Source organism: Sarcophilus harrisii, chromosome 1 (genome assembly GCF_902635505.1).
Source record: "Sarcophilus harrisii chromosome 1, mSarHar1.11, whole genome shotgun sequence".
NCBI classification, from domain to species: domain Eukaryota; kingdom Metazoa; phylum Chordata; class Mammalia; order Dasyuromorphia; family Dasyuridae; genus Sarcophilus; species Sarcophilus harrisii.
Window position 1 is genome coordinate 353417683 of NC_045426.1, and position 12651 is coordinate 353430333.

At 31.2% G+C, this 12651-nt stretch overlaps 1 protein-coding gene across 6 annotated transcripts in view; it reads right to left on the reverse strand.

Moving 5' to 3' along the window:
* Window positions 1–12651, reverse strand: part of WDR7 (WD repeat domain 7) — a 506900-nt gene that overhangs the window by 143928 nt on the left and 350321 nt on the right. For 5 of the 6 annotated variants that reach the window (XR_004230845.1, XR_004230846.1, XR_004230847.1 and 2 more), the window contains 3 exons: window positions 9412–9529; window positions 5449–5598; window positions 4167–4249 (listed from right to left, as the gene is read on the reverse strand). Coding sequence is in view for 3 of the 6 variants with exons in the window: in XM_031945925.1 (XP_031801785.1) it covers window positions 4167–4249; window positions 5449–5598; window positions 9412–9529 (351 nt within the window). In the remaining 3 variants the exon portion in view is untranslated. Of the gene's footprint in view, window positions 1–4166; window positions 4250–5448; window positions 5599–8600; window positions 8644–9411; window positions 9530–12651 lie in introns of those variants that run through there. The other variant, XM_031945927.1, reaches the window with a different exon arrangement.

Consider the following 12651-nt stretch of genomic DNA (forward strand, 5'->3'; position numbering starts at 1 on the left):
TGGTCTAAATGACAAGAAATGAAAATGAAACTACCATTATACTTTATAAACTACTTTCAACATATATTACAGTACATAATGCCAGTACCTATCATTATGAAGGACAGCCTAAGATACAAATGGAGACAACTGAAATAGCTTTTAAAAGAGCATAAGACATATACTTAGAAAACCCCAGAGGATCAACTAAAAAGCTATTTAGAAATAATCCACAACTTTAAGCAAAGTTGCAAGATACAAAATAAATCCACATAAATCACTAGCATTTTATACATCACTAACAAAATCCAACATCAGGAGATACAAAAAAGAAATTCCATTTAAAATAATTGTTGATAGTATAAAATATTTGGGAATCTATATGCCAATGGAAAGTCAGGAGCTATATGAGCAAAACTACAAAACACTTTCCACACAAAGTCAGATCTAAACAATTGGAAAAAATATCAAGTACTCTTAGACAAGTTGAGTGAATATAATAAAGATGACAACTAATTTATTTATTTAATGCTATACCAATAAAACTCTTAAGAAACTATTTGGACCTAGAAAAAATAACAAAATTCATCTAGAACAACAAAAGGTCAAGAATTCCAAGGGAACTAATGAAAAAAAAATCAAATGAAGGTGGCCTAGCTGTATCAGATCTAAAATTTTATTATAAAGCTGCAGTCATCAAAACCATTTGGTATTGGCTAAAAAATAGAGAAGTTGATCAGTGGACTAGATTAGGCTCAAGGACAAAATAGTAAATAACTATAGCAATCTAGTGTTTGACAAATCTAAAGACCCCAGTTTTTGGGATAAGAATTTACTGTTTGACAAAAACTGCTGGAAAAATTGAAAACTAGTATGGCAGAAACTAGGCATTGACCCATACTTAACACCATATACCAAGATAAGGTCAAAATGGGCTCATGATCTACACATAGAGAATGAGATAATAAATAAATTAGAAGAACATAGGATAATTTAGATTTCTCAGATTTCTCAGATTTATGGAGGAGGAAGGAATTTGTGACCAAAGAAGAACATTATTGATCACAAAAATAATTTTGATTATATTAAGTTTAAAAGTTTTTAGACAAATAAAACTAGTGCAGTCAAGATTAGAAGGGAAGCAATAAACTGTGAAAAACATTTTTACATTCAAAGGTTCTAAGATAGGCCTCATTTCCAAAATATATATAGAGAATTGACTCAAATTTATAAGAAATCAAGCCATTCTCCAAATGGTCAAAGAATATGAACAAACAATTTTCAGATGAAATTGAAACTATTTTCAGTCATATAAAAAGGTGTTCCAAATCATTATTGATCAGAGAAATGCAAATTAAGACAACTCTGAGAAACCACTATACACCTCTCACATTGGCTAAGATGACAGGAAAAGATAATGACGAATGTTGAAGGGGATGTGGGAAAACTGGGACATTGACACATTGTTGGTGAAACAGTGAACGGATCCAACCATTCTGGAGAGCAATTTGGAACTATGCTCAAAAAGTTATCCAAATTGTGCATACCCTTTGATCCAGCAGTGTTTCTAGTGGGCTTATATCCCAAGGAGATATTAAAAAGAAAGGAACCCACATATGCAAAAATGTTTATGGCAGTCCTGTTTGTAGTGGCAAGAAACTGGAAACTCCAACTAAATGGATGCCCATCAGTTGGAAAATGGCTGAATAAATTATGTATATGAATTTTAAGGAATAATATTGTTCTGTAAGAAACAACCAACAGGATGATTTCAGAGAGACCTGCAGAGACTTACATGAACTGATGCTAAGCGAAACGAGCAGAACCAGGACAAGTTGCTAAGTGAAACGAACAGAACATGGCAACAAGACCATACGATCAATCCTGATGGACAAGGATTTCTTTAACAATGAGATGATTCAAACCATTTCCAATTGTTCAGTGATGAAGTGAGCCAGCTACAGCCAGAGAAGACGACTATGGGAACTAATGTGGACCACAACATAGCATTTTTATTCTTTTTGTTACTGTTTGCTTGCATTTTTGTTTTCCTTCTCAGGTTTTTTTTTCTTTCTAGATCCAATTTTTCTTGTGCAGCAAGATAACTGTATAAATATGTATCCATATATTGGATTTAACATATACTTTAAGATATTTAACATGTATTGGATTACCTGCCACTTAGGGGAGAGGGGGGAAGGGAAGGAGGGAAAATTTTGAACAGAAGGTTTTGCAAGGGTCAATGCTGAAAAAATTACCCATGCATGTGTTTTATAAATAAAAAACTATAATAATAAAAAAAAACCTAAAACATTTTAACCATGGAAAAAGAGCATAAGATACATAAGGATTTAAAGAATAAATACTATATGGAAGTTTCTAATTAGCTACATAACAGTTATTTTCTCTAAGTTGCTTATAAATTTAGATTTAATATGAATACAGACTATCATTTTACCTAAAAGTTGGTAAAGGACATGAGCAATGGGACACACACACACACACACACACACACACACACACACACACTGTTCATCAATTGTTTTCACTCTAGTTTTTGTCCTACTTCAGATGACTGGAGTAGAGGTTCCTTCCCTCATAAGTGTTCTCCTAGGGAAAGCAGGACTAATGGAAAATGTTGGACTCTGATTCAGGAGACAAAGCTTTTAAGTTCAAGCTCCATCATTTACTATCCGTGTGACCTTAGTCAAGTCCCTTAACTTCTCAAAGATTCAGTTTGCTTTTTTTGTAATATACTATTCTTCATAATACTAGTACCCATATACTGTCTACTTATAGAAGATTGTTGCCAGGAAAGAATTTGGACAATATACATATATATGTGTCTATGAGTCATATAAATGCAAAATATAAGTTGTTCTTATTTTCTGAACTTCATCACTTAATGTTTATACTACTTATTTAAAAATTAGCACATGGGTATAATATATTTTTACATTTGAATATACCTATTATCTATTATCTAGAAAATAGGAGAAATACTTTTGAAATAGTACAAAATTAAATCCATGCAGATATAAAGGAAAAACTGCCATTTCTCTTTTTAAATATTTCTCATTTAACTTTTTTGTTGTGATAAACTGGACAGGACAGCAAATTAAAAGGGCTAGCATGAGTGAGCAGCCAGAAAAAGGAAAGATTGCACAGTGTAAAGAGTATAGGCATGAAAATAACTGTTTGGACATGTATACATATACTGTATTTAACTTATACTTCAACATATTTAACATGTATTGGTCAACCTGCCATCTGGGGGAAGGAGTGGGGAGAAAGAGGGGAAAAGGTGAAACAAAAGGTCTTGCAATTGTCAATGCTGAAAAATTGCCCATGCATATATCTTGTAAATAAAAAGCTATAATAAAAGAAAAAAGAGTTAAGGCATGAAAATTAACAACAATAAATATACCCATATGGCTGACACAATCTAGGACAGAAAGAAAAAAAATGTCCAACTAATATTAAGTGCCAATTTGGGGAGGTTTTAAATTATTTTTATTTAGCTTAGTGCTTTTTCTACTGAAAATCTCTAGTTGGACAGGCTATTTCATAAATGGATCTAAAGATAACTTTAAAAGTAAAATTAAGAAAAACTAATGTTGACAGGTTCCCTTTTATAAATTGGGAAATTTGCTTCAGATAGATGTGTTTATGGAAATAAATATATACATAGTTATTATAGGTATATTTAATGTATTCAACATAAATCTTCAATGAAAATATGTTTTCCAACATAAATAATCCTAAATATGATGGAATTAAAATACAAGTTTTGCCCTTGGCACCGAATATTGCTTGGCATTTCACATGTAAAATTCACTGGTGAAAAAATGAGAAGGTTAAAGATTATTGATTAGAAGAGAATTTTTTATTTTACTAGGAATGAATTTAGCAAATACTTTTAAAAAGCAAACTGACACTACTTCTTTTTTCAGGAATGTTTCTTTCTAGCTCCTGAAGAACAAATATCAGAGTATAGACCCAATAGACCCAATCAACAGATACCCTATCTCCTCCATTTTTTTTAATCCAAAATTTTAATTAGAAATATATTTAATGTTTTATGTCCTAATTTCTAGTTGGGCCAGACTAATAAAACAAACACAAAGTATAAAAAACTATTACATTACATATAATTTGCTTCATAATTTTGTTGAAGATTTCTTTACCTGCAGATGGCTGGGAAACATTCTTGAAGTCCCTTCTTTTTAACTAAAGATCCTTCAAGACAATACATTATAATGTCCATAACCTTTGAAAGAAAAAGTGACACAACTGACATTACTTTTTAATAATTAATTTTCTTTTATATTTACCACATTTAATCCCTAATGTTGCCACTTTTGAGTTTTAATATTTATAATTTTAAAAATATCTTTGAAATATTTTTCTTTAAGCTACACTTGCCAATTCTGATCCTACCAGGCTTCGGAATTATTTCTCACATTGTCACATACTATGCAGGCAAAAAAGAACCTTTTGGCTACATGGGAATGGTATGAGCAATAATATCCATTGGATTCCTAGGCTTCACCTAATCCACCTAATCAGTTTAGCCACCCTAGCACTCATATCCATCAACATTCCAATGTCATCAATCTTTTTTCTTCTCACAATCCTAGAACTGGCCGTAGCTATGATCTAGGCCTATGTTTTTACTCTACTAGCAAGCCTGTACTTACATGATAATTCTTAACTCAATCACTCTAACAATGAGATGTCTCTCATAACAAAGTTAAACAAGTAAAAGTTAATAGTATCATTGATCTCAAAGGAAAGTAAATACAACATTCCACATCAGTAGCATTCAAAACAAATTTCCTCATTGGTTGCATACAAAAATCCAAATCTTTCACTCTTTACCTTAAATCAATCCCTTCTTTGTCACAGAAAGCAATAATGTCTTCTAGAATCATGGGTGATCAATTTATTTAATCACTGGCCAATTGAAGGGTATTCCCTTACTTTTCAGTTTTTGTTTTGTTCTGGCCATCACACACACAAAAAGCTGCTAAAATATTTTTGGTACATATAAGACTTTTTTCTCTTTCTTTGGTCTATTTTGAGTATAGGAATAATATGTTAAAGGACATGTACTATTGAGTAATTTTCTATATATAATTCCAAATTGCCTTCCAGAATGGTTATATCCATTAACAGGCCCACAATAGTTCATCAGTATATCAGTTTTCCTATGGAAAATAATAGTAACATTTATCCTTTTCCTTTTCTTTTGTCATCTGTGCCAATTTTATGAGTATGAGATAGAATCTCAGTACTGCTTTATTTTGCATTTCTCTAATTAGTAGTGTTTGAAGCATTTTTTCACATAACTATATATAGTCTGGGCTTCTTTCCTTGAGAGTTATCTGTTTATACTAGACCATTTATCAATTGGAAAATGCCTCCTATCTCTTAAAAGATACCTTAAAAGGTATCTTATTATTATACCTCAACAAGTAGATCAACCACATCTGTGGGCATTTTTTCAATAAGAATTTCAATGACTCTCAGAATCTCCCCTTTAGCTCGAGCAAGAGTTGTAGTATGAATATTCTGCTGTGACTGGGTGTTTGCTGCTAGAGCAGTATGTCGATGTACCTACAAAAAGAATGAGATAATATTATATTGGTCACTCTGTTAATATTTTATTCAATCTTCCATTTCTATATACTAGGCTGTTGCTTAGATATTATTAAACCTTTTGACAAAATATCAGTAAAAAACATCTAACATATATAGTACTTTTAAGATTTGCAAAGCACTTAAAAATATTTTCTCATTTTATTCTCATAACAACCACAGTAGGTAGATGTTATCATTATTCCACTTTTACAAATGAGGAAACTGAGGCAGATGAGGGCAAGTACTTCGTCCAGAGTCCCAAAATTAGTAAATGTACAAGAAAAAGTTAATAAGATGTGGATTTAAGGTCTTTGTGACTCAAAACTTTCTATGCCATTTTGCTGCCTCTTTGGGTTTGGGAAAGAAGTATGTTAAAATTTACCCAATAAAAACTGCTAACTTCCAGACTGTACATAGAATTATATGACTTACTAAACAATATTAACAAAAGACAACTTTTTATACCTACTATTTATAGGACAACACAGAATCAAGTATACAAAAACTTCCAAAAATAATGATTAAGTCATCAGGCAATGTGGAATACTTTCATTTTTAACATTTGTGTACATTTTACAAGAGAATGGATAAGTAAAAAAATCTTCCCATGAATTATTACAATTATGAAATGTTATATACTTATATCACATTAATGTTACATTACAAATGCAAAACTCATATAGAGATATATCAGAGCATACTAACACTATTCCCCATAGAATAGGATTGAGTATATAGTGTATCTGTCTTAGATTTTAGCTACAAATGAGGATTTTTTTTAAGGACATGCCAAATTTAATATGCACTATTAGAAGGTTTCAATGTAATACATGTATTTATTAAGGTTAAATATAATCTAGAAGGTAAAGATGATATTAATCAGAATACACTGAGTGAAAAGTAATAGCTCACTTTTGTATAGTACTTTAAGGTGTGTAAAATATTTTATCAACAACAACCCTCACAGGGTATAGGGTATTAGTATAATAGTACAAATGTTAAGATTCTCATTTTATAGATGAGTAAGGCGAGATTCATAAAGGTTAACTGATTTATTCATAGTTGCATAGTTGCAAAGCCATTATTCTGATTTCAAATTTAGTGGTTTTTCTACTACATATAATAACTTTTTAATAAAAAGCTGAATCTACATCTTTGATGCTTTTTCCTATATAGCTTGTAATATGGTAATCAAGGGAGGTAGTACAAAAAAAAAAAAAAAAAAAAAAGATAAGTTAAGAGAAAGAAATGCCACCACCTTCTCCAGGGTTCAGGGTTTAGGAAGACTATCAAATTCAGCACCTTCAAAATTTTACAGAAATTGAATAAACCCATGCTTTTTTTTTTTTTTTTTAAATCAAATCAGTACTAGTTCTTTAAAAATCAGCAAAGAAACTATAGGTGAATTTGGGTCAGAATGGGTCAGAATAATTTGGAGGGGGAAGGGATGCATGGAAAATAAGTGCAGACAGTGCTGTATAGCAGAAAGTTCAGTGAAACTGCAAACAGGAAGCCTAGCTTTGGGATATTGGCTTGACCAGGGACTTGTAAGTCATAAAGTTTCTAACTCGGTTTCCTTTTCTGAAGACTCTCTTTTGCATTGCTTTGTATCCCTAGCTTGGGACAAAGTAGGCATTCAAATGCTTGTTGATTTGATTTTACAAAAACCTACCTAACTCATAGTATAGTTATGAAGAAAGCACTCCTAAGGCTTTAATTATTAGTAACTAAGTAATTAATAATTAAAGCCTTAATTATTAAAATGTAGAAATAACATTATAAATGGTAAAAAACAAAATTGTAGGGGGAAGTACTTATCTGTTAGTCATATTTACATGTAAAGTTCATATCAACACTTTGTTAGCTTAGATTTAAATAACTAAATATGATGGTCAGGATCTCAGTTTCTTCATCTATAAGATGAGAATGGACTAGATAATCTTTAGAGTATGCCTGAAGCTCTATTAGGTGGCACAATAGATGGACTACTGGGCCTGGAGTCAAGAAGATTCATCTTTGTGAGCTCAAATCTGGCTTCAGTTACTTACTGGTTGAGTGATCCTAAGAGTAAGTCAAGTAACCCTGTTTGCCTCAATTTCCTCATCTGTAAAAATGATTTAGAGAAGAAAATGACAAACCACCTCAGTATTTTTGGCAAGAAAACCCCAAGGGGGGTGGGGAGGTGTCATGAAAAGTTGGACACGACTGAAACCAATAAACAATGAAATTCTAATATTCTGTGATATTCATAGAAATACATTTTTTTGGGGGGGATGGCTTTGAATTACATAAGCAGCAAGACTGTATGGGGTGGTGGTTAAGGAGCTATCCTCAAAGCCAAGATGATCTCGGTGAGTTCCACCTCTGATACATATGAATATATGACTGAAGAACTTCTCAGTACTCTGTTGAATATTGAATTACTTCTTTAAACTACAGAGAAGGTACTGATTTGAATTAGTAGAGGGAATTTCCTTATCTGAGATTTCCCTCATACCAGTGGAATCACAAATTTAATCCCAGTCCTATATTGTTTTCCCCCTCAGACACTGAACTCCTTGAAGGAAAGGACTATCTTTTGCATCTTTAACATTACTTAACACAATTCTGGCACACAGAAGGTGCTTAATAAATATTTGATGGCTGATAATTGACTGAGTGTCCCTAATCCAGTAAACTACACCATGAGTGTTTAGGTTCATTATTAGCTCATTTGTTCATTCAAAAGATATTTACAGAGTTTCCATATAGAAATGGCTCTGGGAATAGAACGTGAGTTCAAGAGTCTATGAATTCACAAGTTGGTACATCTGAGGGTATTTAGTTTTAGTATTTAGTTTTAGTATTTAGTATTTAGTATTACTAATATTAATTAATAAATAAAATACAATACTATACAATATACTTAATATTTATTTATATTTATTTGCAAATCTATCCCTACAATATAAAAAAACAATTCAAAGTACACAACTTACTCAGGAACATCATCTTAGCATATGAAGGACTGCATATGCTGGCCTTATGAGATGGAATAAAACCACTTTTAGTATTCTGAATCTTGCCTTCCCTTCCTCCTGCAAAAAACTTATCATATCTTTACTGAAAAGATCTACTGCTCTTTACTTGAATTTCCAATTAGTAGTAACATTAGCCTATTATACTACAGCCAATGATGAGATCAACTGATTGTCAACTTTTGACTTACAGCAGAGAAAAACAATTAGCAACTTCATTATATGTCTCTTTACACATCTACTGTCAGCTAGTTAATTTTAAAATTCCATCTTAATTATAAGGAATTACTTGGTAAATAAGTTGTATTTCAATTTAACATAATTTTTGAGCATATAACCCTATGATACTATTATACTAGGTTCTCAAGGGATAAAAAGATGAAAAATGTGAAATCTTTTCCACAAAGAAATTATAATCTAGATTATTTGAATTTAAGAAGCCTTGAGCTTCATGCTAGGAAATCAGAACCAATTAAAAAAATGCTGCTGCTGCTGCTGCTACTGTTGTTGTTGTTGTTGTTTTAATCATTAGCTTTTAGAATTAAAAAGTCCACAAAAGTAAATAAATAATCAGCCAATTTTTTTCTACTATGGACATTAATAGTTAGCCTTTAGTGAAAATGAGTTTATTCATTCCATATTAATTTCTCAACTTTATTACTTAAGTTATTATTCTATAAGGTTTAAATGTCAACATTTAAGGACTGAATGTTAAAATCAAAGTATTCCTTTAAAGAGAGAAGCTCAGGGACTGCTCAAAAGCCCCTCTTACCTCCTTGGCAATAGTTGTGATGAAGGCGGGTGGTCTGGCAGTGGCAATGAGTGAGAGGGCATGTCTTGCGGAGCGGGCGGAGTCAGCTGCTGGACTCAGGGGCAGCCCCATTGTGATGCTAAACAAGGATCAGACAAAAGAGAAAAAAAGAAAAGCATTAGAAATATAGACTGAAAAGATTAGACACAGCTTATAATGTCAGTTCAAGGTCAATGGGAGCACTCAAACAGTTAGAATATAATGGACTGCCAACAATGAGCAGTGATTAGGAGTCAGGGTGTTCTAGCATCAAATACAAAATCGAATAATTAACCGTGAAGATTGAAAACAGTGTGTGCATCTGTCCAAACTGTTAAAAAAGCCTTGTTAACAAATTATCAAGCCCTAGTACTGAATAAATATCACAAAGCCTAGAATAAGGCAAGAAAGAATGTCCTGAAACAATTTTTCTTTTACATTTTCCTTTATAAATTCAAAGGGAACATGCATTCAAAAGTCAGGATTTGAGACATTAAAACCAAAGTTCTTAAAATAGCATTAAGGTCCAGATAAACATTCAAGAAATGGGATGAACAAAATTATTTCTCTCTTGTGATGTTATGAGATGTTCTAAGTAAGACAGGCTTACCTAGACAATGCTTAAGCAACCTACATTCTTGTTCAAAATATATAAAGTATTTTGTTGTAATATATAGACATATTAACTAGCACTGATATTCTATAGAACAGAAAAGATCAAGCATAATCTATTTTAGGTTGTGGATAAAAAAGGACATGCATTAAAATCAACATTTTTCAATAATGAAAAAAATAAATATCACTATTAGATTGTGAAATGATGATGTGCCAAATTTTGTTGCATCTCTATCTCTTACTATCAGTTCTAATAAAGTCAAAGTTAAACATTTTCTTCTCTCTCTGTAATCCTCCCTGATCATAGAAATAAAAGTAAAAATCCAAACATGATGTCATCTGGTTAGAGTGTTACATGTAAGTGCACATTAATCATATGAGGAATTTTCTTACATAATGAGATAAGATTTGTTTTCTAGCTTGGTAATATAAACTCATGTTTAAAAAACCATTAAAGATAAGTAAAAGATGATAGAATGTTTCTAAGAAGATACTTCATTTCTCAAACTACTAATGCTCACTTTAAATTCTCAGTGTTTATCGAAATCTATTTCTTCCAAATTTATCTAAGTTTCAGCATTTTAAACTTTGATTGGTACCAGAAGCATAGTCATTTATAAAGGTTCTTAAAAAATCAAAATCTTTCATAGAGTAATTTTATAATCTTTGTTGAAAATATTAAAACAGGCACAAAACTACATATTTTATCACACATAGAATTTTCTTAACTAATTAACTTTCCAGATAAAGATGTTTATATATAACATCATTTCATCTTTCAACTATTTAATATTCAATGTCATTTACAGAGGAAGAAAATCAAAGAAAATTTGTGGAGAAATAAATGGACAAGTGAAATTAAGAAATGAAGTAGTTAAAAAAGATCTTTTTCATACAAAAGTACAACTGACTGATTCACAAACATTGGCCTGTCCCAAAAAAGTTCCAAAAAATATATATTGTTAGATGATTCTCTGATCTTCAACAAGCTTAATCTTAAAAGACTTTATACCTTGACCTAAAATTAGTCAAGAACTTTGAATAACTTTCCTAGACTTCACCACTTTTAACCCTAATTCAATTAACATAAACTGAGTGACTAATGTAGAACTACTATTATAGTTTGAGTGTTTTATTTAAATTAGCTTAAGTTATAAATTAAGGACACCTCCTCGCGCAAATGTAAATTTTTAAAAATCACAACTCAAAACTATTAAGTGTTTCTGAAATTAGCTCTGCTGATATTTCTGTCCACAAATGTTATTAAACAGATCTTAACAGTATTAATAAAGACAAAGCACAAAAGAATAATTTAGGATATGGAATTTATAATGTAGCCAAATATATTCTAAACCATAATAAAATTTTTCTCTATTCAAGATTCATTTGGTATGGGATATCTAATCTAAGATTTTGAAAGCATTTTGTATATTATTAGTATTTAATGAATACTCGTTTTAAAATCTTCAAAACTTGTTCGATTCAGAATTAACACAAGTTAAAGATAGTTAATATTAATATCATAGAAGCTGATCATTTAAAATAAAATAAATTTAAGGAAGCTAAATAGTTCACTATAATAAAAAGACCTTTAAACCAGAGCAACTAAGCTCTTTGACAGATCTGAGATCTCATGAATTTGAGTACCCCTGCACTATTGCAGATCATAACATATTTGTTTTCTGTGACAAACTTATGCCTAAAGTGATCCATAAATTTCCCATAAAGGATCTACCCAACATGACACCAAGGCATTTTTCTGGGTCTTTTCATATGTGTTGGACACCAAGACAGTTCTTGGATTGCTCCCTTGGTGCCCAGCTACATGACTTTTATAACTCTTTATAGTCATGCTTATTTTGTGGCTAATGCAAATTATGCTGTTTTTTGCATGCAAATTAAAAATGACGATGTGCATCTTTCCATTTTCTACAATGCTGCAGAATCACCTGCAATTCTGATTCTTCTGAAATTATAGTTTCCATAATTTAAAATCAGGCAGAATTATTAGAAAAACATTAGAGTTAAAAAGTCTTTTGTATTAGGGCACAGCATTGGATGATAGAAAGCAATACAGACTTTCCAAAATGTGATCTATTCCTCCTCTTCCTATTTAACATTGGGTTCAGCTCACTATCCATTTGTGGTACCTAAAATTCACTATAATTCAACAAATATTTAAATTTGCAAAGCATAGTTATTACTCGAAGATATAAAAGTAAAAATAGTCCTTGTCCAAAAGGACTTTACATTCCACTAAAGGAGGGGTTCTTAATTTGGGGTCCATTGATCCATCCCTTTCTTATTATCCCACCAAACGGTTTGTGGATGGATTTCATAATGCCTATGCAAAATAGAGGTTTAAAATCTTTAATATCTTTAATTAAAAATCTTTAATATAGAGGGGAAAATTAAAATATAATTTTCCCTAAATTCTAACTGAAATTTAGCATCCCCTTCAATCATGAATATAAGCAGTAAAACAAAAACCAAAGCTACTATCAGTAGCTTTGTTACAAAGAGAAATCAGATATTTTCATATAATAATACATAAAAAAATAACTGGATGTCCAAATTAACAAATGCACTGCCTTGTCAAAGATCATA